This window comes from Zeugodacus cucurbitae, chromosome 4, assembly GCF_028554725.1.
Source record: "Zeugodacus cucurbitae isolate PBARC_wt_2022May chromosome 4, idZeuCucr1.2, whole genome shotgun sequence".
In the NCBI taxonomy this organism is placed as follows: Eukaryota; Metazoa; Arthropoda; class Insecta; order Diptera; family Tephritidae; genus Zeugodacus; species Zeugodacus cucurbitae.
The window spans coordinates 14172741-14195728 of NC_071669.1; the positions used below are offsets into that span (position 1 = coordinate 14172741).

Consider the following 22988-nt stretch of genomic DNA (forward strand, 5'->3'; position numbering starts at 1 on the left):
AGCAACTTATTAACACTATATTCAGCAAATTATTAAAAAAATACTTTATTTTAAACGAGAATTAGAAATTTTTAACTACCGATTGTAAAACGCGTATTTTTAGTGATAAGAAAACTGCTGTAAAAACAACAAAAATGATCACATATACGGTATTCAGCAGCTTATAAGCACTCAATTCAGCAAATTATTAAAAAAAAACACTTTATTTTAAACGAAAAATTAAAAAATTTGGTCTACAGAGTGTGAAACGCGTGTTTTCACTTAAAAAAAACTACCGCATACTGAAAATTTTTTTTCGTTATTTCGGTTTTTTGTTTTTGCAACACATGCATTAAATAACTGTAAACTTAAAAATTATATAGTTTTAAAATATTTTTTAATTTTTTTTTCTGGCAATGCTAACTCACAATTCGAACAAGCACGGCGAATTCAACCCGCTTGCGCGCAAAGCAACAAGCTATATATTACGCGTACTATGGCTATCTCACTCTGACAGAGGCACTTTAAAGCTTGTTTGCCTTCATTTAACACATACGCTTTGTCTTTTATTTTCGGAAAGTACATGTAAATCGCCTAAAGACGGCGCTTGAGCGAATTTCGTGATTTTTCCTCGCCGCGGTCATCGTTTTCGTCGTTGTGTGGTTTAGTTTTTGCTGGTTGTGGCTCTATCCCTTTTTTGTCTTCGGTGCGATTATTTTGACACACACGGATCATATAATTCACGTTCTCATAGACACGCTAAAAACGCGCTGCGCTTCATTCTTGATTCGGTTTTTATCAGTGAAGTATGCCTTCTGCTTCAAACAAACTGGAGAAACAAGCCTCCATAGGCTCTGTACATGGTAGTGGTGGTGGTAATAATGTTGGCGGTGCCACAAAGAAGTCTCAAGATGTGATCAATAGCAACTCCAATGCAGTTGTTACCGAGAATAATACCAACAGCACAGCCTTGAATAATAATATTGCCAACAGTACTACTAATGAGGGATCTGTTACCTCTACGAGCACCAATCCAAAGGGAGCGACTACGAATCCTGTGTTGGAAGCTAACAATCCAATGAAACAAACGATCACCACAATTGACCATAAAATACGCAATTTGGAGAAACGCAAGGTGAGTGTAGTGTAAATTTGAAGTTTTTCTAGTGATTTCTATGGCAGCAGTCCAAAGGATTCACAAAGAAGTGCTTGTATGTAATGGCAGTAAAGACAAAGCGTGTGTAAGACAGGCTGGGCCAACGCTGCAGACTTTTGACAAAACCGGCCGCTAAAGTGCGTCGGTTTGAAAATTTGTGCGAATTTAATGTATGCAAAAGTTGTGTATTCGGCATTATATTGTGTTCGAACTTATAGTTATTTGCTGTAATTTTAGCTTGTTATAAATTAGAACTTGTAATTTTTTTCTTTGGTGCAAAAGCATTTTGCATTAACTCCATTTTCTTTCATTTCAAGAAAAATTTAGCATTCGTGCTATTTCGGTTTTGTTCGGTGTATTTCGCAGAATTTTTCGCGCGACGCCATCTTTGTTACGGCGATTATAGCAAAAGCAGAGTGGTAGCAGCAACAATTTACAACACCGCTTTGTATTTACGGTTGCCATCTGTGCGGGGGAGCGAAAAGTGTGTGTGTGTGTAACACAAAGAACATGAAAATGGTGTTGCTTTTGTGTTATTGAATGACTGCATGAAGAAGTGCTATAACAAAAATTGTGCGCTGACTAAGACGAGATTTGTGTAGTATACTTTAATATGAGAAACTCAACGCCGTTTATATGCGTTATTTGCGGGTTTCATTGACCTATGTCAATTGTTGAAGGCGATTTTGTTGAGCGGCTTTTCTAATATGGCAGCACTAGAACACAATACGGGAACTCCATGTGCTTCTGTTCGATTTTCGATGTTTGATTTTATACCTACCTGCGTTTTCGCTTCGCTCTTGTTACTATTTTGCGTTGTTCATGGTCTTTCTTATATTTTTTTACTGTTTTGCATTTCTCCTACAACTTGCCCCGTTTTATTTTCGCTCTCTTTCACTCTGTAGTTTGTTGCAATTATTTTGTTTTTGTTGCGACCACTATACTTTGCAGCATTCCTGCATCGCATCGTATTCGTAATAAGAAGCAAAATGTTTGCCTTCGGTGATTAACCATATTCGCATAAAATTAAAGTTTATTTGCTTTTTATGTATACTATTTCCATTTTGTTTATTACTTTCTATTGCAAATTCGCAACAAAATGTTTAATCGCTGATAAGCGATAAACAAACTTGAGTGGGCGATATCTTTAGTTGTAGTGCGAAATGTTTCTGGCTACAAGATGAGTAAACAATTTCGTACGATTTCAACGTAATGATATTAATAAAATTATTATCAGGCATATACTATAAGTTTGTTGGTTTTTAAAGTATTTGAAAAATGTGTTTACATGCAGACTTACTCATTCCCTTATTTATACGTTTAACGCTGCGGTTTACTCAAGTCATTTATTTGTTTGTTTTTTTGCTAATAACTTCTAATTTAGCTTATATTTAATACTAATCTAATACTTTCTCAACAGACTAAATTGGAATCATATCGCACCATTCAAGCTTCTGGAAAGGAGTTGAGCTCCGACCAGAAGGCTGCCGTAGCAAAGTATGACGCTGTCATTGCTATGCTAGAATTCGCACGCGATTTCTCCAAGCAAATGTGGCAATTTGTGAAAGAAGCTGAGAAGGAGCAAAGAAAACAAGCACGAAAGGTATTTATTACACAAATATTTATTCATATTTAAATATGTTAAATGCATTTTTGCATATTTGCAGGATCTTATTACACGTGCTCTAGCTGAGACTGCCAAAATTCGTGAAGCTTTAGTCATTCAAAATATTATCAATTGCTTTGAAGACGAGACCATTCGTGCCGATTTTGTAAATGGAGCGAATGGCGCTTTGAAATTGGAAACTGCCGACGTCAATGTTTTGGATAAATTGTTAGTAGAAGGCTTTAAGATATAAAAAAAAAACAAATTTTCTATATAAATGTGTTATATTGTCATTTTAGTCGCTGCGATGTACGTACGAACCGTCCCGAATCCGCAGAAGATGTACCGTTCTTGACTGCCGCCCAAAAAGCGGCCGAACTCTATTCAATGACCATTGACGGACGCCCTAAGGTCTATGCGGAAAACGTTACATACGATCAGACACGTTTAATCTTCAAAAAAATTCAAGAATCTGGTTATCTTGATAAAATCTATATGGCCGCACCAGACACAGAGGTTGAGGTCAAAGAAGAGGAGGAAGAATTCAGCAATGCTGCCGACGGCGAAGATGTGGCTAATGCAGAGGAGGTATATTTAGAGGAAGGTATGGAGAAATTAAATATATCAGCTGGTGAAGCAGAAGAAGGATTGGATGAACAGAATGGTAATGCTGGTTTAGCTGAGGATACCGGTTTGCCAGCAGCAAACGCTGTTCATGCTAACGACTTACCACAGCAGCAGCAGCAGCAACAACAACAACAACAACCCATACCGCAGCAATTGGTGTCACAGCAAACAGCTAAGGAGCAACTTGATGTACAACAACAGCAAGCTCAGGCCGGTGTTCAGCCACCACAAACTCAACAACAACAACAGCTGAGCGCAGTGGTCATTCAACCAGGTAATGCTGTTGCTGGAGGTGTACCCAATTTTCCAGCACCACTACAAGGTGCCGGCGCCGCACCGGTACATGTAGCCATGTTTGCAGCACAGCAAATGCAAGGAGCACCACGACATGTGCAGGCGGTGCCAGCAGGCAGTATTATTGGTGTGCCACAGGTGCCACCACAAATGGTACCAATTGCACAGGCGCCACCACAACAACAGCGCCAATTGATGACTACTCCAGCTACACCGGCAGGCGCTGCACAGCTGCCCCAAGGTGCTATACCCATACATGGCGCAGCACAACCACCCCCAGGACATTTTACTCCCACAACGGTACGTGCTGTAGAACAGGGTTTGTTCCCACATAATCGACAACAATTTATACAACAACAGATGCGTCCGGTAGCGGAGATAATAGGTAACGGCAGCTTTTACTTTTTGCAAGAGAGCGAACTGGACTCACCCGAACTTGGAGGCCAAGCACCCATTGGCAGTGTTGTGTTCGAGCAGCAGCAACAACAGCAACAGGTTCCACAACAAACACAGCAGCAGCAGCAGCCCATTGCACAGGATAATCTCACGCAAGCGCAACAACAACAACTCCAACAACAAAATATATTAGTTCATGGTGGTGACTTGCAAGCAGCCGAGTTGCACAAAAGCCAACAGCAACTCCATTTGCAGCAACAACAGCAAATCTTACAGCAGCAACAACAACAACAACAGCAGGCTCAACAATCGCAACCACAACAAACAATTCCAACGCAAACATTTACCAATCAATCATTCCCACCAATGCAAGCGACCGCCAGTGTTACAGCACCAAGTAGCGGCAACAACAGCAACACACCAACACTTGCGAGCAACAACCCGAGCCCCATGTTCGCACAACAACAACAACAGCAGCAGCAAAAGCACCCACAATTGTTCTCGCCAGTCGGTGGTCCCGGCATGCAAGCCGCAGATGCGGTCGCAGCCCACAAGCAACAATTGCTGCTCAACGAACAACAACAGCAGCAACAACAACCCATTATGATAATGGCACGTATGGCTGCACCGCAAGCACGTCTGGCGCAACAAAATGCACAACAACAATTGCAACAACCGCAAGTACAACAGCAGCCGCAACAGCCACAAGCTACATTGGGTATGCAACCTGGGGATGTACGCGTTTCGGATGTAACCGCCGCCGGTTATTTGGGCTTCGATAATGGCGTTGTCGGCCTAGCTTACGAGCAACAAATGCAACAACAATTAGCCGTGGTGGCCAAAGCGAATGCAGCTGCCGCGGCCGCCGCTGCAGCAGCCGCAGCTGCGGAGGAGCTGAAAGTGAATGATGACATCGGCGCACATAACAAGTTCAATGCCAGCGAGTCGGTGATAGCCAACGAATGGGATGCCATGTCAAAAGCCAATGTGCGTGTAGCTGCCAACATCAACAACAGTGCCGTCACCAATGCCACAGCCACAGTAGCGCTTGCCAATGCGTTGAAGTCAACCAGTGGTGTGATCAGTAACAGCAGCGCTGCTGGTGCCGGCAACGTTTTGGAACCGCCCACTAAATGGAGCGCCGAAATGAATGCGCTGTCCAACCCATCGACACCGAGTGGCAACAGCGACAACACGCCGGCCATTGTACGCAAAATCGAATGGACGTCCAGCAACAGTAGCGGCGGTGGTGCAGGTAGTGGTGGCGGCAATGGCGCTAACGTCGGTGGCGGTAGTGGTGGCTATGGCGATGGCAATCAGTCATCGGGTAGCGCACATGAATCCAACCATTGGAACTCCAATCAACAACAGGATGGTGGTATGTAAAATATTTATCATTTAAAAAAATATTATTAAACACTTAAATTATGCAGGTCACTACAACAACGGACGACAGTTCCAAAGACGTCGCGGTCGCGGTAGTTACGGCAACTCGCAACAGAACGGCAGTGGGCGTGGCGGTAGTGGCATCTACTTCCGCAACAATGAAAACTCGTCGAGTGGCTCGTACTATCAGAACGGTGGCGGTAATGTGTACTCAAACAAGGATTCCGGTTCGCGTTATGATTCGGGCAACTATCGTGGTCCGCGCAGTGGCGGCGGTAATGGCGGTGGTGGTGGTGGCGGTGCCGGTAACGGACGTGGCAATGCACCACCATCACGTACGCTTGGTGGCGGGCGCAATAGTAGTGGCGGTCAGTCCAATCCAACGTCCAACTCATATATGAATCGCTCGTCGCAGCGCATACCAATGGGTTTGGATAATAAGAATTGAAGTTGAAGATGCCAAGAAAGTAGTGAAGTGTGTGTGTGTGTGATGAAAACGAAACGAAGCAGCATTGAAGCAGAAGGCAGAAGTATGATGAGAACCACTTAAGAATCGTAAATAAATACATATATATGAGGGAAACAAAAACAAAAAAACTAAAAACAAAAAAAAAGAAATTCATAAACACACGAACATACATATACACATACATTTACATATATACACTGAAACAAAAACAAAAAAAACAACAAAAAATATATTTAACCTTTAATTAGTAGTGTGACGAAAGTCACTGCAAAGCTGCAGTTCATAGTGGCAACAACGTGGCCCAACAACAAAGCAACCGAAACTGCAACAATTGAACGTAAAAACAAAAATGCGCGCGTGTTAAACAATTTAATTTCGTAAACAAAACAACAACTACACAGCAAGCAAAGCAAAAAGAAAAGAGAAAAAACACAAAAAAATGGGAGTAACAAGTGAAAGCAAAAACAAAACAAAAAAACACGGAGAAGTACAGAAAACGAGAAAAAGAAAAAAGAATATTATATATTTAAAGAAAACGCAAAGAAAACTTATGCTAATTTCAATTACAGAAATACTTATTTATGTTCATTTTTTTCTAATAAATAAATATTATAAATGTATGTAATTGCTCTTTCATCATGTAAGCCAGAAAACGAGAAAGTATGAAGAAGCAGCAACTTTAAACGTATGGAATCAGTTAAAACAATAAAACAAAAACAAAAAACAAATGACACAACTAACCGAATTATAAACTCAAATATTGCACGACGCACAACAACAAAAAATGAACACAACAACTATGCAGTTGGAAACAACAATAAAAATGCCAACAGCAGCAATGCAGTCTAGCTGAGCAACGCAGTTGGCAGTTGCTGCTGTGCAAAGCAAGCTACGCAAATGCAAAAGTTACAGGAATGATAATTTGTAAAAAAAAACGAAAACAAAAACAAAGAAGAATTAATATTTTAAGTGCTTAGTTGTGCTAGAAAAATGTCGACTGCAAAACAACAACTAGTTATGTTAAAAAAATGATAAGTAGAAGGGAATCAGTTCAAATTAAAAGCAGCTATAAGCGTGCTAAATAGTGGAGGAGTATCAGCAGTAACAAACAAAAACAGAAACTTGTAAACATTTGTGTCATTTGTTGTTGTTGTATTTTTTGACTGATTGCATGTAATTTGTTTAGTATTTCAAGGAGACGAAACTTGAGATGAAGAGCAAAACAGAAAGTAATTATACGCCTACCTATTATAATAATTATTATTACTATTATTATTATTATTAAATTTAATTGATAAAAACAACAACAAATAAATCATACAAAAATATTACTTATATTAAAAAAAGAGAAAGAAACAACCAAACAGAAAAATTACAACAAAAACAAGTTCATGTTTCTCATTTGTGGGTGGGGTAAGAGAGTACAAGGGGGGAATGTCCAACAGGGCGCTGGTTTCTTGGAAAAATAAGGGGTTCCTAAATATAACATTACAACTCAAAAGCATTTAGTGTGATATCAGCATTCTGCAAAAATATTTGGGATACGCTTATTACCGCTACAACAACAAGAATTGATTTAGCAGCATTTTTCTGACTATTTCACTTGTATGGAAAATAAGCTTGGCTTTTATATTTGGTCTCATCTGTGGTAAGCGACTGTTATTCCGTTAGTAAATTCATAAAGGTTACTAGAGGAAGGGGAATGTTTAATAAGAAATGTCAAATATCATCTTGTTGTTGTTGTGCCGATATAAAACATTCTCATTGACTGGGTCCGTTCGAATTAGTATAACCAACTGTCGTGGTCTTAAACTATGCAGGACTTCGGATGCGACAAACTTTCGACAAGCACTGAACGCCATTTACAATAACACATTCATCGACTCCCTCCTCGTGAATGGCGTACTTGGAGATACAACACCCCCCATCGCAGACACAAAGCTTGAGCTGCTTCGCGCAACTTCGTTCTGTATACTGTAGCAGATTAAACTCCAACTTGTCCAGACTAGTTCCTGATATAGTCAACATATGTCCTGCATGCAAAGAGTTCCCGTATGACTCTAACCACCTATACATTTTTTTGGAAATATATATTTATTATTTAATAGTTGCTCTGTTATCACAATATTACGTTTTTATGCCACTTTCTTACACATTTTTTTTACAGTTTTCACTCTATTTTTTTCAGTTTATCACTTATTTTTTGTTCCTCCTGCGCTTTACATAGAAACCAAAGACCACCGATAATAAATGTGGCACCGGCTGTTGACAACAGCGTAATCTCTTCTCGATAAATGAGTGCTCCTAGTACAAACTAGTAAAATAATATTAAATTATTATAATAAATTAATAAACATAGCTAATTAACGCAATTCTTACCGATAACATGTAATTAGTGGCAGCCGTGAGCACTGTTGCGGTCAATGTTTGCTCGGCACACTGCAAAGCCTTGAGATAATAACGCCAATTTAGCACATTACAAATCACCATCAAGATAATGGGTAGTGCGCGTAGAAAAAGCAATTCTAATTAAATAAAAATTAGACTAATTAATGAAATGAAACTAATTAATTTATATTCTAATACAGTAATTCCCGGATAAGTGCCTTCCCCATATAAGTGACCACATTTTGCGGCATTTATATTGTAGACATTACCCACCTAAATAATATGTTGCTGCGGCTGTTGGTGCAAGCACACTTGCCAATGCCGGCAGCTCTGACAACTGGCTTGGCGCACGTCCAAAGAAGCTACCGCCAGCAGCAAAGGCGCCGGCTGTAAAGCTATAGCGATATAGTTGCAGCGATGTTGTCATTGTTTCAATAAATATAATACAAATATAATATATGTAAGTTAATATTGCTCTGAAATTGTTTTTATTTTCTACAGCTTGTGTAGCTACATCTATTAAGTTGCTTTGCTACACGTTTTACGGAATATTTAATATGTTGTAGTTTAATAAACTTAATTTACTCTTTTCACAATTAAAAGTTTATTAATTATTTCAAAGTTTATTAAATTAATTGATTTGTAATTTATTAATTGCAATTTATTGCAAAATTGTTTATTCCTTTAACACAGCTGTTCGTTGTTTACATTTTGCAATTATACTACACAGTGTTGCATTAGGAATATACTAATTAATTTAAAACGTAACTAGTTACTTTGTAAGCAGTTTGTAGAGCATAAAGTATTAAGTTTACATAATGTGTTTTAGGTGTTCAATATTGATAGATGAATTTAAAATAAATAATGCAGTATTTGGAAACTAATAATTATTTATATGATGAAACAGAAATAATATTAACATGGATCATGCCATATGACGGCTTGTTTTTTTTAGTGATTTTTTTGAATTTTTTTATTCGGCCAGTAAATAGATATATATATATATATATTTGGCGTAGGAACCGCTTTAAGCGATTATAGCCGAATCCACCAGAGCGCGCCACTCATTCCTCCTTTTTGCTTTTTGGCGCCAATTGGAAACACCAAGTGAAGCCAGGTCACTTTGCACTTGGTCTTTCCACCGGAGTGGAGGTCGTCCTCTTCCGCGGCTTCCTCCAGCGGGTACTGCATCGAATACTTTCAGAGCTGGAGTGTTTTCTTCCATCCGTACAACATGACCTAGCCAGCGTAGCCGCTGTCTTTTTATTCGCTGAACTATGTCAATGTCGTCGTATAAATCGTACAGCTCATCGTTCCATCGCCTGCGGTATTCGCCGTTGCCAATGTTTAGAGGACCAAAAATCTTGCGCAAAACCTTTCTCTCGAAAACCCCAAGAGTCGTCTCATCGGATGTTGTCATCGTCCACGCTTCAGCGCCATACATCAGGACGGGAATAATGAGCGACTTATAGAGTTTGATTTTGGTTCGTCGAGAGAGGACTTTACTTTTCAATTGCCTACTCAGTCCAAAGTAGCACCTGTTGGCAAGAGTGATTCTGCGTTGGATTTCAAGGCTGACATTGTTGGTGTTGTTAATGCTGGTTCCCAGATAAACGAAATTATCTACAACTTCAAAGTTATGACTGTCAACAGTGACGTGGGAGCCAAGACGCGAGTGCGCCGACTGTTTGTTTGATGACAGGAGATATTTCGTCTTGTCCTCATTCACCACCAGACCCATACGCTTCGCTTCTTTATCTAGTCTGGAAAACGCAGAACAAACGGCGCGGTTGTTGCTTCCGATGATATCAATATCATCGGCATACGCCAGGAGCTGTACACTCTTGTAGAAGATTGTACCCTCTCTATTTAGTTCTGCAGCTCGTATTATTTTTTCCCAGCAATAGATTGAAGAAGTCGCACGATAGTGAGTCACCCTGTCTGAAGCCTCGTTTGGTATCGAACGGCTCGGAGAGGTCCTTCCCGATCCTGACGGAGCTTTTGGTGTTGCTCAACGTCAGCTTACATAGCCGTATTAGTTTTGCAGGGATACCAAATTCAGACATCGCGGCATAAAGGCAGCTCCTTTTCGTGCTATCGAAGGCAGCTTTAAAATCGATAAAAAGATGGTGAGTATCGATTCTTCTCTCTCGGGTCTTTTCCAAGATTTGGCGCATGGTGAATATCTGGTCCATTGTGGATTTTCCAGGTCTAAAGCCACACTGATAAGGTCCAATCAGTTCGTTGACGGTGGGCTTTAGTCTTTCACACAATACGCTCGACAAAACCTTATATGCGATATTGAGGAGACTTATACCACGGTAGTTGGCGCAGATTGTGGGGTCTCCCTTCTTATGGATTGGGCAGAGCACACTAAGATTCCAATCGTCAGGCATGCTTTCTTCCGACCATATTCTACAAAGAAGCTGATGCATGCACCTTATCAGTTCTTCGCCGCCGTATTTGAATAGCTCGGCCGGTAATCCATCGGCCCCCGCCGCTTTGTTGTTCTTCAAGCGGGTAATTGCTATTCGAATTTCTTCATGGTCGGGTAATGGAACATCTATTCCATCGTCATCGATTGGGGAATCGGGTTCGCCATCTCCTGGTGTTGTACTTTCACTGCCATTGAGCAGGTCGGAGAAGTGTTCCCTCCATAATCCCAGTGTGCTCTGGACATCCGCTACCAGATTACCTTCTCGGTCCCTACATGATAATGCTCCGGTCTTGAAACCTTCTGTTAATCGCCTCATCTTTTCATAAAATTTTCGAGCATTACCCATGTCGGCCAGCTTTTCAAGCTTTTCATACTCACGCATTTCGGCCTCTTTCTTTTTACGTCTGCAAATGCGTCTCGCTTCCCTCTTCAGTTCTCGATATCTATCCCACCCCGAACGTGTTGTGGTCGCTCGCAACGTTGCGAGGTAGGCAGTCTGTTTTCTCTCCACTGCGGAACGACAATTCTCATCGTACCAACTGGTTTTTTGGCGTTGCCGTAGACCAATTGTTTCGGCTGCAGCGGTATGCAATGAGTTTGAGATGCCGTTCCACAGCTCCCTTATATCGAGATGCTGATGAGTGCTCTCAGAGAGCAGGAGTGCAAGTCGAGTAGAAAATCGTTCGGCTGTCGGTTGTGATTGCAGCTTTTCGACGGCGAACCTTCCTTGTGTTTGTTGACGGGCGTTCTTTGCTGCACAGAGGCGAGTGCGTATCTTTGCTGCTACTAGATAATGGTCCGAGTCAATGTTTGGTCCTCGGAGCGTACGCACGTCTAAAACACTGGAGACATGTCTTCCGTCTATCACAACGTGATCGATTTGGTTGCGCGTGTTTCGATCAGGGGACAGCCACGTTGCTTGATGAATTTTTTTATGCTGGAATCTGGTACTACAGACAACCATATTTCGGGCCCCAGCGAAGTCGATCAGCCTCAGGCCGTTTGGCGATGTTTCGTCATGGAGGCTGAATTTTCCGACTGTTGTGCCAAAGACACCTTCTTTACCCACCCTGGCGTTAAAATCGCCAAGCACGATTTTGACATCGTGGCGGGGGCAGCGCTCATAGGTGCGTTCTAGGCGCTCATAGAAAGCGTCTTTGGTCACATCGTCCTTCTCTTCCGTTGGGGCGTGGGCGCAAATCAGCGATATGTTGAAGAACCTCGCTTTTATGCGGATTGTGGCTAGACGTTCATCCACCGGGGTGAATGCCAGGACTCGGCGACGGAGTCTCTCTCCCACCACAAATCCAACACCAAATTTGCGCTCCTTTATATGGCCGCTGTAGTAGATGTCACAAGGACCCACCTTCTTCCGTCCTTGTCCCGTCCATCGCACTTCTTGGACGGCGGTGATGTCAGCCTTTAGTTGTATGAGGACATCAACCAGCTGGGCAGAGGCACCTTCCCAATTAAGAGTCCGGACATTCCAGGTGCATGCCCTCAAATCATGATCCTTAGTACGTTTGCAGGGGTCGTCATCAAAAGGGGGGTTTCTCATCCGAGGCTCGGTGTTTGTTTTCATTGGGGAGATTTTTTTATGTGGTGGGTCCCAAGCCCTACGCACAACCGCACAAGCGGGCTTCGCCTTCTCACTTTAGCTCGCCTCCAAACGGATGTCTGTTAGCTACCCAGGGGATACTTGGTCTAAAACCGGAAGTCGTGAGCTGCTTGAGTCATATGCAAAAGAATCGTTCCTGGCCACTCCCAAGTGAATGGCAATCAGAAACTTTCCTCACTTGCGTGAACTTCTACATATGACCCCATCCCCCGTAAATAGATATAGTAGGTTTTGAGGTACGATGGAGGAAAGTTTGAAAAGCACAGTTTTGAGAAAAACGTGTTCAAAGATTCCAACTACCAACTGAGCGCTTCGAACAGCTCCGGTCTTAAACTACGCAGCCGCAATATGTTCGCCTGGATGCAGTAGAATGCAGATGGGGAAGCTTCAGACTTGTCAAAACACCGCTCTCCGGACAGCCACAAGTTGCCTCTTGATGTCTCCGGTCGTCGAGCACTTACACAATGAGGCCCGTACATTACCTGTGACGGAGCATAACGAATTGATCTCCAAACAGTTTCTTGCGCCGAAATCACCTATTGGAAGCCAAGCCGCCTCCCAAAGCCATCAAGAAGTACCTACCAGCACGTTTCCTGGGCCTCCCGTTAGATGATTTCGACGACAACTAGATTTATGATCTTCTTTTCAGGCAGGGATAGATAACCGCTACAACAATAACAACAACCTACCTGAAATACGTCGACGACTTACAGGACTATACCGACAGGACTTCGGATGCGACAAACTTTCGACAAACACTGTACGCCATTCACAGAGGAGCTATTACCTTGAGACACAATGGCAGACCCAAAGCTCGAGTTACCTCGCGAAACTTGAGTGACTCGCGCGAAACTTCGTTTTGGATACTGTAACAGGTTAAACTCCTACTTATTCAGACTTAACCTTGATATACTCCACTAACCACCTGTTGGCATGCCCCTTAACCCTACTCAAATAACGCCCCTTTCCCTTTGGTTCGACCCTGTCGAAACAGCTCGTTTCCTGGGCCTCCCGATAGAAGACCTCGATGACAATTAGCCTAGGCTTATAGGTTCAGGCAGGTTTGGGTAACCGTTACAACAACAACAACATATCCTTCTTCTAACTGCTGTATCTTTAAAATGACTGCGAATTTTTAAAAATCAAGTTTCAACCGTATTCTAGATATGTAAAGAAAACAATTTATTTATTTTTTTTTTTTAGTTCATCATATGAGATTACCCCTCTTAAGATAAAATATTTATTTGCATTATTAAATCAATTTATTTTTTATTAATGTTCTAATTTTATTTTAATTGCTTTTTTGTATAAATATTATTCTATTTTATTTTTTATATATATATGATACTAAATTTGTTGAAAAATTTTCAATATTTTTAAATATATATTCATGAGTGAAGTGGTGCATCTTGCCTGGAATTAATTTCGTCGAAGCGCTGGTATTTAATATACCAATCCGGTATCTTGTATATGAATACGGCTCCGTTCCGGTTACATAGATCTGATTATTGCTGTAATAATTGTAATAATTAATAAATTCATGGAAATTTCCAAACAATTTTTAGACTGAAATCCAAAATATTGTATTGTTAAAAAATCAATTTTTTATAAATTATATTATTATAAAAAATAATGATTAAAAAAAAATAAATAATTTTAAAATAATATTTTTTTTTTTGGTTTTATTATACACAAATTAAAAATATTCAATAATTTTCAATATAATATTATTTATATATACATTTATTTATTTATTCTTTTTCAATTAACTAATGTTTATATTTTCAGCTTTTCAATTATACATATATAATTTATATATATTTATTTAAATAGTTATACATACTTTTCGTGCCTACAGTTCTAATACAGTTTTAATTGTTTTTTTAATTTTAAATATAATATTATTTCAATCATTGCTCTAAATTTGCATAACTAAAATTACACATTATAATACAATTTATAATAAATATAGTTGTAACATAGTGTAGTACATACATACATAATTAAGCTTTTCTTATAGTTAACAAATAAGGCCATAACTTTCAATTCACTTTATATTTAATTTGCTTTCTTAATTTTTTATAATTTTTATTTTAATATACTGAAATAAAGCTAAGCGTTTGAGTGATTTTTTAGAAATACATACCTACAAATAATATTTTATTATATAAGTAAGAGTTGTAGTGAATAATTTAAACGAAAGCGTTTTGAATTTCCCTATATTTGCAGTTATATTTTGAAAGTTTTGCAAAAGCTCAAAAGTTACTCACACGCTTAGCTTTATGAACAGTTATTAAATCGATTTTAGAGCTACAAATTAACTATACATACATAATATATAAATATTTTTATGCATTTTACAAAAGTAATACTCATAAAGCTTAAAAACCGAGTTCTTCACTCTATATGCCTGGCATTCTACTTTGCAAAGTATTGCTTTTAAGTCGTTTCATTTTAGTTAATGTCAAATTTTATGAGAAAAAAAGTAAATTTGCTGGCTTTCGAAGTGCTGGATCGACGGCATACGCTTGAAGTGTCAGTTGGAGACTGATTTTATCCAAGCGACCAGTAATGGTCCATTACTTAACACTTCATACTAAATCCAAAATGGTTTAATAATAAAATCCAGCACATAAACTACTCAATAAATATTTTTCTTTTTTGCAAAATAACAACTTGTTCACACAGTTTCACTCTTAAAGTTTAGATTTTTCGTTTCACATGCATTAACAATAAAAAAGTGTAAATTATAAAAGTACAGAAAACAAAAAACAACAATAAATGCCTAACATACTAAAAGACACTTGCTTTACATTTGCTTTGCTTGCTTATATGTATGTTTTAAATATGCGCTGTTGTGTTTTTTTTTAATTTTTTTTTATATTTATTAACTAGTCACTTTCATTAATAGCTCCATTTCTTATAGTTAGCAAGTATAATTGTTACTTTTAATTTAATTTTTAAATTTTTAATTATTTTTTTGCTTAATTGTTATCACTTTGTTTTATAATAAAAGACAGCTCAGCAATTCTTGTATACAATACTAATAAATACATTTGAAGTTTATAACTTTTTTTGCTAACAACGTTTTTGATGTCTTCATTGAACTATTTTACTACATATTTATGTTTATATGTTTGCTTTTGAGTGTTTTTGTTTTGATTCAAATGCCCTTCTCTGTATGTATAATTAGTTTTATTATAATAAATAATAATTTTTATATTTTTATACAATATTTGTTTGTCTATTGTTTTAGTGTATTTTTAACTAGTTTTTGTGATGCTTTGTTAAGTTTAGTGGCATTTAATTTTTTTGTTATCGGGTTGCGCCTAAAAGTGCGCTACACATTGGTGTGGCTTGACAGTTTGCCGGTTGTTGTTGGTTGTTTTTGGGAATTGGTGTAAATTGATTAAATTTTTACAATTGTTTTGACTTTAGTGTAAAAAATAATAATATTTTATGCAATTATTTAATTAAAATTATATCAAAATTAATTATTAAATGAATTAAAGAAATATTTTTTTTTTGTAACAAAACGATATTTTTTGCCTGAAGAAGCAACTAATAGGAATTGAGCAGCCATTTAGAGATCGTTTAACAATCTAACAGATACGTTTAACTTAGTTTTTATTTTTTGAAAATTATTTTACTATAAGTAATACTGACCACACTTTGATCCAACATTTAGTAAAGTAAAAAAAAAAAATATTTGAAAAAATTAGAAAAAAGGTTATTATAATTATGACAAACATTAATTTCCTTTTCTCAGTATTATACATATATTGTGATTAAAACATTGGAAGTCACAATTTTTTTAACAATCGACATGTACTCATAATTATTTGAAACAACAGTTAAATATTAAAAATTTTCAAGTTAATCTTTGAGTTATTTATCGAATTTCTGAACTTATTCTTTCGAACCTATTTTATCAGGCAGGTTGTGTAATTCACTTCCGAGTGAAATTTCCGAGTCAAATTCACTTTCAAACCGATATTTGATGTACTGAATTTTTATTTTACTTTTCAATTTCCACATTTTTTATTTTTACTTTAACTCGGATTACATTTTATTGTATTTTATATGAAAATTATTTTTTTTTTTATTTTTAATGAAAAAAAAATACTACAAAGATTATTATTAAAACAAAAATCGACGGCTATATTTTTATAAAAAACAAAAACAAAAGTTATAGAGAAAAGTTTTTAAAGTTAATTTGAATTTAGTTTGGAATTTAGTTATCAAAAATATTATATAGTGTTTTAGGAGGTCCCAGAACAAAAATTTTAGAAAAAATAGAAAAATGTTGATTAATTATTCTATATATAGTTTGAATATTTCAGAATAATTTGTAGTAAGCTTGGAGTTGATACATTTTCGAAAATATTTATTCGAAACGAATTGTTTTGATTTTTAGTTGATGGAAAAGTGAATACATAGCTTTTTTAGGATTAAAAAATACTAAATTTTTAGAAAAATAGAGAAAAATATGAATTTATTTTCATAAATTTTTATAATTTTATTTTGTAAAATTAGTTTGAAATTATTTTGGATAAAGCATATTTTCCAATTTTTTAGTTGTAACAGAGAATTTTTTCTATATTTTTGTTTTTGTAGAAATAGGAAAATGCTTGAAAAATAATTAAAAAATAATTTTTAAAATTTTTATAAAGTTCAAATTGGTAACGGACATTTACAAAAAGAAAGAATTTCAAAAGCAAAGAATATGTACCTCCAGAAAATACAACTTTGTGTTCACTTTCAGTATTTTCCCTCGAAATTCTCCAGTATAAAATTCGAATTCGAAATTTTGGAATAAATTTAATTAATTTACAAACTCACCATTCCCAAAAAAAAAATTTTAAATAATATTTAGACACTTCTTTAATAAAATCACATTAAGGAAATGTGAATTTCCACCCACCAACAACCTTCACAGACTGCAGCCAACCTTGTATTAGTACACCAAAGTTTGTGTTGAAACAAAAACTCATAAAAAGTGTATTTGGTGAATTGAGTTTACATTGAAAAAAAGTGTAATTTCGGCAAACTTCGTGATGTACATATGTAAGTATGTATGTCTGTGAGTTGGTTTATAGTGCAACAACTTTCCTAAAAACTACACTGGCATACCCGTTACATACAAACGTACATATATTTAATACCCTGTTAAATTGTAGCAACAAATGTTGCAAACGCAGCCAGCAACATACATATGTATATACACATATAACATGTAAATACGCGCCGGCAATTCGCTGGTGCAACATTTATCAATTAGAAAAATGCCATTCACGAATACTGTATCGCTGCTACAATCTCACCACCACCGTCACCAACACCATCGTTGCCGTCGCCCACTTGTTGCATACTTGCGTTCACATCAACGTACAGCATTTTTTGGAACTCGTGCTATCACTAACCACATCACCCGTTATACCGCTAAACTTATTCATCGACGAGGCGTTCGAGTAGCCCGTCGACTGTTCGCCACCACTCGTTATGCTACTACCACCACCGGCACCACCCGCACCGTTGTTGAACTCGAGGAGGCTGGGATGTAGACCACCGCTTAGTGGTTGCTGATGCACCGCACCGGTGTTGCTGGTGTCATTCGCCAATATTGAATTATTATTATTGGCGCTGCCGCTGTGCAGGTGATTGTTGATCGTGTTGCTGGTGTTGTTGGCGGCTCCTAGAACAGAACCATTTTCACTTATCAATATACTGTTATTTGTACGCGAAAGCGAACGTTGCTTCTTCAAATTGGCTAGTGTGGCGGCCGAAGAGTTCAAACTCTCCATGGAGAGTGTATGCGGTTGGATGAGCTGTTGTTGTTGTTGCTGTTGTTGATGATGATGCGTATTGGTAGTGTCTGCTTGTGCGTGAGTGCGTTTGTGCATATGCATGTGTGTGATGTGGTGCATTTTTTATTAAATTTTTATTTGATGTAAAAACAAAAACAACAACGTATACGAGTTACATATGTTGTATGGATGATTGTCGTGACGTGACCAGTTGATAATTGATATATTCAATTTACATACGGAGTAATCAAAGCCATCATAACGCGTTGATTTTTAACATTTGTACAACAGCAACAACGACATGCGAGACATAACCAATTGTATGGCACAAAAAATCGAGGAAATGAAGAGAAAAAACAAATCGAAAAAAAAAATACATTAATGAATGCAAGCAACATAAATATGTTAAATGAGGCAAATCGGGAAATGAAATATTTACAGTAATTATTATTAAGCTATAATACATAAATATATACAAATAAATACTAAAAGTATCTAATGGCTTAATTATTAAATTAATTGTAATTTTTTTTATTAATACGAGTATTATAGTATTAGTGGTGCAAATTATGGGATTTATGAGAATTTTTTATGAAATAAATGCGAGCAATGAATAAATTATAATAATAAAACAGCGTAATATAAAAATACTGAAATTTAATACAATTATGATAATTTATGCACCGAAAAAATGTTTAAAATAAGATAAAAAATATTCTTTGGGTTTTTTTATAATAACTATGTTTAGCAATTTTACAAATATATAAAGTATAGTTGAACTTCTATAACTCGAAGATCTCCATAACTCCAACTCTTGAATTGGCAATAGAAGTCAAATTTCATACCAATTTCCTTTTATAAATCTAACTTTTCGACCAGGGCATGATACAAAATTTAAAATTTGATTATCGTATGGAGGTGAATAGAAAATATGATATTACACTTATGGATTGCATAAAAAAATGTAACAAAGGTATGGGATACAGACGTCAAGTGTCAAATAATACCAAACTACAACAAACAAAATTACAGAATACATGTACATATAAACGTATGTACATAAAAATTTATGCGAGGTAAATAAATAAAACTGTCTATATTTTTCAGCTTTTTTAAAAATTGTATGTTTTAATGAATCTAAATAGACTATCTATACGAAGTCTATCTGAAATTCTGAAAAAGTACGAAATACAAATTTTGAGAGAAATCAAATATTAAATATTTTTTCAATACACTTAAGGATATGTCGAACGGGACAATCGTACGCCTTTCAACTAAAAAAAAATGAACTAAAATGTTTTTTAATTTTGACAGTAGGATTTTTTAATAGCCCTTCATTAGCTCTACATTTAGTGTTAAGGTTGATTTTGGAATGGTTTTCATTTTTAAGATAATTGCAAAAAACCAAGGCATTCGCACGGGACAAAAAATGGAAGTCGTTTTTGGGGACAACGATTCAAACGGCGATTTCAGCGAATTGTGAGGCAATATTCAAATGTTTTTGATTGTAAAATGATGGTATGAATTTCATCCAAAAATAATTTATAGATTTTTTTAAATTAATTATTAACCACATTCGCACGGGACATGTCGCACGGGACATTTTTTTCCATCATAATATTTATGTTGATTTTGTTGTTATAATACGGAATTATTTAACAACAAGTCCAATAAAATGGCTTAAAAAAGTAGTAAATGTATTTATTTATTTATTTTAACCAACATACAAAGAGAAACCCAACAAAAATTCGAAAAAGAAAAATCGAAATGAGAAAAGTAGCTCCTATTCGACTTGGCTTTGGTATATCTCGTAATTGGTTATGAATTAATTTAAAAATAATTTAATATAAATAAATTTAAATATTTTCCTATGAAAATATGCAAAAACTTTGTAATTCTAATAGTGTTTAATATTTTGTCTGTGGTAGACCTTCTGGCGGAAATGCCCATATAAGGAATGTGAAGTATATCGAAATGCCTTCAAATATTTATTATAAGAAATGTGACTTCAAAACTTACTAATTGTTATCCGGAAATACGGTGGACCAATTGAAACAAAATTTAATTAGTCTGTTTTATTATGATATATTACTAATTAGCCAAGAAACACAGTTTAAAGTTAACAGGATAAATAGAAAGTCAGAATATTCGGTATTTGAGAAGGAGATATAGTTCTAGGCTGATTCCACTCATTTTTGACACCATATCATAGGTTAAGACCGACCGATATATGTGTATTGAAATTCAACGGAGGATAGAGATCCTCATATCCTATATACGAAGTCAAGGGAAGGGAAAGGAATCTAATCTGGAGACTACTATATGTTCCAAATTTTGGTTGGATGGCATGTCTGAATAATCTATTGCTCAGTGATATTGACTTATTGGGTTTAAAAAGTCGCCTTCTATAACATAGACATTACTTTTCTGGAATTATTTAATGCAATACAGTTAGTTATACGGTTAAATCAATGTTTTTGTTGTTGAAGTGAGAGAAAACAATAATGCAAATAGTTTGGGGAACGCTGCTAAATATATAATAAGTGAGTTATCACTATCGTGGTCATACTCAAAAGCTCAAAATAATTGATTCCCGTTTTTCATTCACTGACGTTCTTAAAAAAAATTAAAATAAAAAACATAAAATTTTAAATGACAAAATTTTACACATTTAAAATAATTTTCTCCCCTAATTTCGTATTTTGATTTTTATCACAGATTTTTTTCGCAAACAATCACATTTTTTAACGCCACAAAAATATGTGTAAAGCAATGGTATTGTAAATCCAAAAGCTAAAAAGCATTTGTCACATGCATGCCCTTCGTAAACATAATAAATGTGCAAAATAATAGCATACGGCTAGGCGCTTGAGCGATGTCAAGCTGCAAATAAAAGAAACTAAAAGCGTTACATTAATCATGCACTACCCACTCGCCAGCCACCACCGCACTAAGCACACTATTTATACATATTTATTTTATTATATATTTTTCCTCTAAACAGGCGCACTCACACTAGCCAACACCTTACACCACCACAACACGAGTACGTATATTACGCGCGCCCGCATACTCCACTTACCGACTAGCACTGTCACTTGCACATTTATCTTGCCATTCGCCGCCTCCTTGCTGGACTGTATGTGCACCGCATCCGGGCCGGCCGTTGTTGCGGCCGCCGCCGCCATATTATTGCGATCGCTAACAATCATCGCTGACGCCGATGTCGAACGATGATGTTCGCCGCCGCCACCACCCGCTTTGTAGGCGTTCAACTGTAATTCATCATTTTCACGACCCTCTGGCGGTCGACGTGAATTAAATGCATGCGACGACGCATCCATCACATCCATGGCGGATAGCGAATGCGGCAAATACGTGTTAACACTACCATTTGTGGTTGTTGTCGTTGTAGTTGCCGACGCCGCCGTTGCGGTCGCAAGACTAGCTGTATATGCTGCAACTTTCTTATCGTTGTTGTTATTACTACTAATCGTATTGTTATTATTATTGTTGTTGTTGGCGTTGTTATTATTATTTGTTGGCGCTTTCGTTAGCCAATTGTAATCGTGCGTGGAGGCATGTGTTGTTGTGGCTGTCGTGTCGTTGACGCCATCCAATAGCGCCAACGTGGAATGATGATTGGTAGTGTTATTGCTGCCGTGGCCGTTTGTATCGGCGAGCGTTGTGCCATCCGGTGCAATGAAGACTTCTTGTGCTTGTAAACGTAGACGTGCCTCTTCGACGGCATCCTTTTTGGTTGTTAGCGTCTTGTCGCGCAGGGAAGTGCGGCGCACAGACTGGGCGCTGTGGGGATAATGGGAAAGAAAAGTCGTTAAGATTGTAGAAAAAAAATATATATATTTTAAGAGTGGCAATATTTTCTACTCACCGCGTGTTGTTGCTTTGTGAGCGCCGCACACGTCGCCGTTGCGCTTCTGCCAGCCGTTTACTCTCCTGCTCGGTTTTCAACTGTTCGATGCGTTCACGTATCTCGGGATCCTCGCAAATATCTGTGTTGGAGAAGCGAATTCGTGTGGAAATATTAAAATAGTTTGATTTCTTTAAATATACTATTTTTAATTTTCATTAAAAAACAGTTTAGCATACCTGAAGGCGTTTCATCATCCTTATTTTTGGCATTTAAATCGGCACCACACTGCGCAAGCATTTCTAGCACCTCCAACTGAATAAATATGAGAGTACATTTTTATGGTTTTATATTTATTGAAGATTTTTATAAATCTATTTATTTTTCATATTAAATTTTGATTTAATTATGGTTTAACACTTTGCTAAACTTTACATTCAATTATCTTGCTCCATTTTAAATCCAATTTAATTTTATTGTTAATCTAATAGCCTGTTCGCACAGTCAAATTAAATGAATATATTCAGATTATAATTGAGAAACCAGTTTTTGCCTTTCGCACTGCTGGCTATTCGATTAACGTTAGTTAGTTAGTTAGTTAGTTGATTAATTTTTTTATTGTATTCGATTAATTATTAATGTAGAAATAAGGTTTTCCTTTTGTATGGTAAATTGATCTAAATCAACGCTTTAATTGAGAAAAGGCCGGTTAATTGAACAATTAACTCTTGTGCGAAAAGGCTACAATTAATTTTAATAAAATTAATTAATTCAATTTAGTACATTTATTTGAAGTTTATTTATTGAATTAATTAAATTAATTTAAATAATTTAAAATCACTTTATTTTAATTAAGATCAAAATAATTTGAATAAATTCTTTTTAAATTTATTTTGAAGTGAGTTGAATGTTAACATAATTGAATTTAATTAATTCAAATTAATTTGATTAATA

General features: G+C 36.6%; 3 protein-coding genes across 12 annotated transcripts in view; 1 reads left to right on the forward strand and 2 right to left on the reverse strand.

Annotated features, from left to right (window-relative positions):
• Positions 1 to 554: 554 nt before the first annotated feature.
• On the forward strand, positions 555 to 6429 carry LOC105215153 (caprin homolog). Of its 2 annotated transcripts, XM_011188943.3 has the most exons (6): positions 555 to 1114; positions 2556 to 2738; positions 2803 to 2969; positions 3041 to 3962; positions 4023 to 5436; positions 5492 to 6429. In XM_011188943.3, exons 1-6 carry the CDS (start codon positions 788 to 790, stop codon positions 5890 to 5892), a joined length of 3414 nt encoding a protein of 1137 aa, XP_011187245.2. In that variant the 5' UTR covers positions 555 to 787; the 3' UTR covers positions 5893 to 6429. The 2 variants fall into 2 exon arrangements, with proteins under 2 accessions (XP_011187245.2, XP_011187237.2); XM_011188935.3 differs by having other exon boundaries at positions 3041 to 5436.
• On the reverse strand, positions 5935 to 8980 carry LOC105215167 (uncharacterized). The gene is made up of 4 exons (XM_011188955.3): positions 8575 to 8980; positions 8293 to 8438; positions 8066 to 8227; positions 5935 to 7981 (listed from the first exon to the last, which is right to left on the reverse strand). The coding sequence occupies exons 1-3, from the start codon at positions 8726 to 8728 to the stop codon at positions 8084 to 8086; spliced, it is 444 nt and encodes a 147-aa protein (XP_011187257.1). The 5' UTR covers positions 8729 to 8980; the 3' UTR covers positions 5935 to 7981; positions 8066 to 8083.
• A 6025-nt stretch (positions 8981 to 15005) lies between these two features.
• Positions 15006 to 22988, reverse strand: part of LOC105215175 (protein phosphatase 1 regulatory subunit 16A) — a 111793-nt gene continuing 103810 nt past the window's right edge. For 8 of the 9 annotated variants that reach the window (XM_054229670.1, XM_054229669.1, XM_011188968.3 and 5 more), the window contains 4 exons: positions 22274 to 22349; positions 22056 to 22176; positions 21246 to 21970; positions 15006 to 18231 (listed from right to left, as the gene is read on the reverse strand). In XM_054229670.1, the coding sequence (XP_054085645.1) occupies positions 17735 to 18231; positions 21246 to 21970; positions 22056 to 22176; positions 22274 to 22349 (1419 nt within the window). In that variant the 3' untranslated portion in view covers positions 15006 to 17734. The remainder of the gene's footprint in view (positions 18232 to 21245; positions 21971 to 22055; positions 22177 to 22273; positions 22350 to 22988) is intronic. The other variant, XM_011189001.3, reaches the window with a different exon arrangement.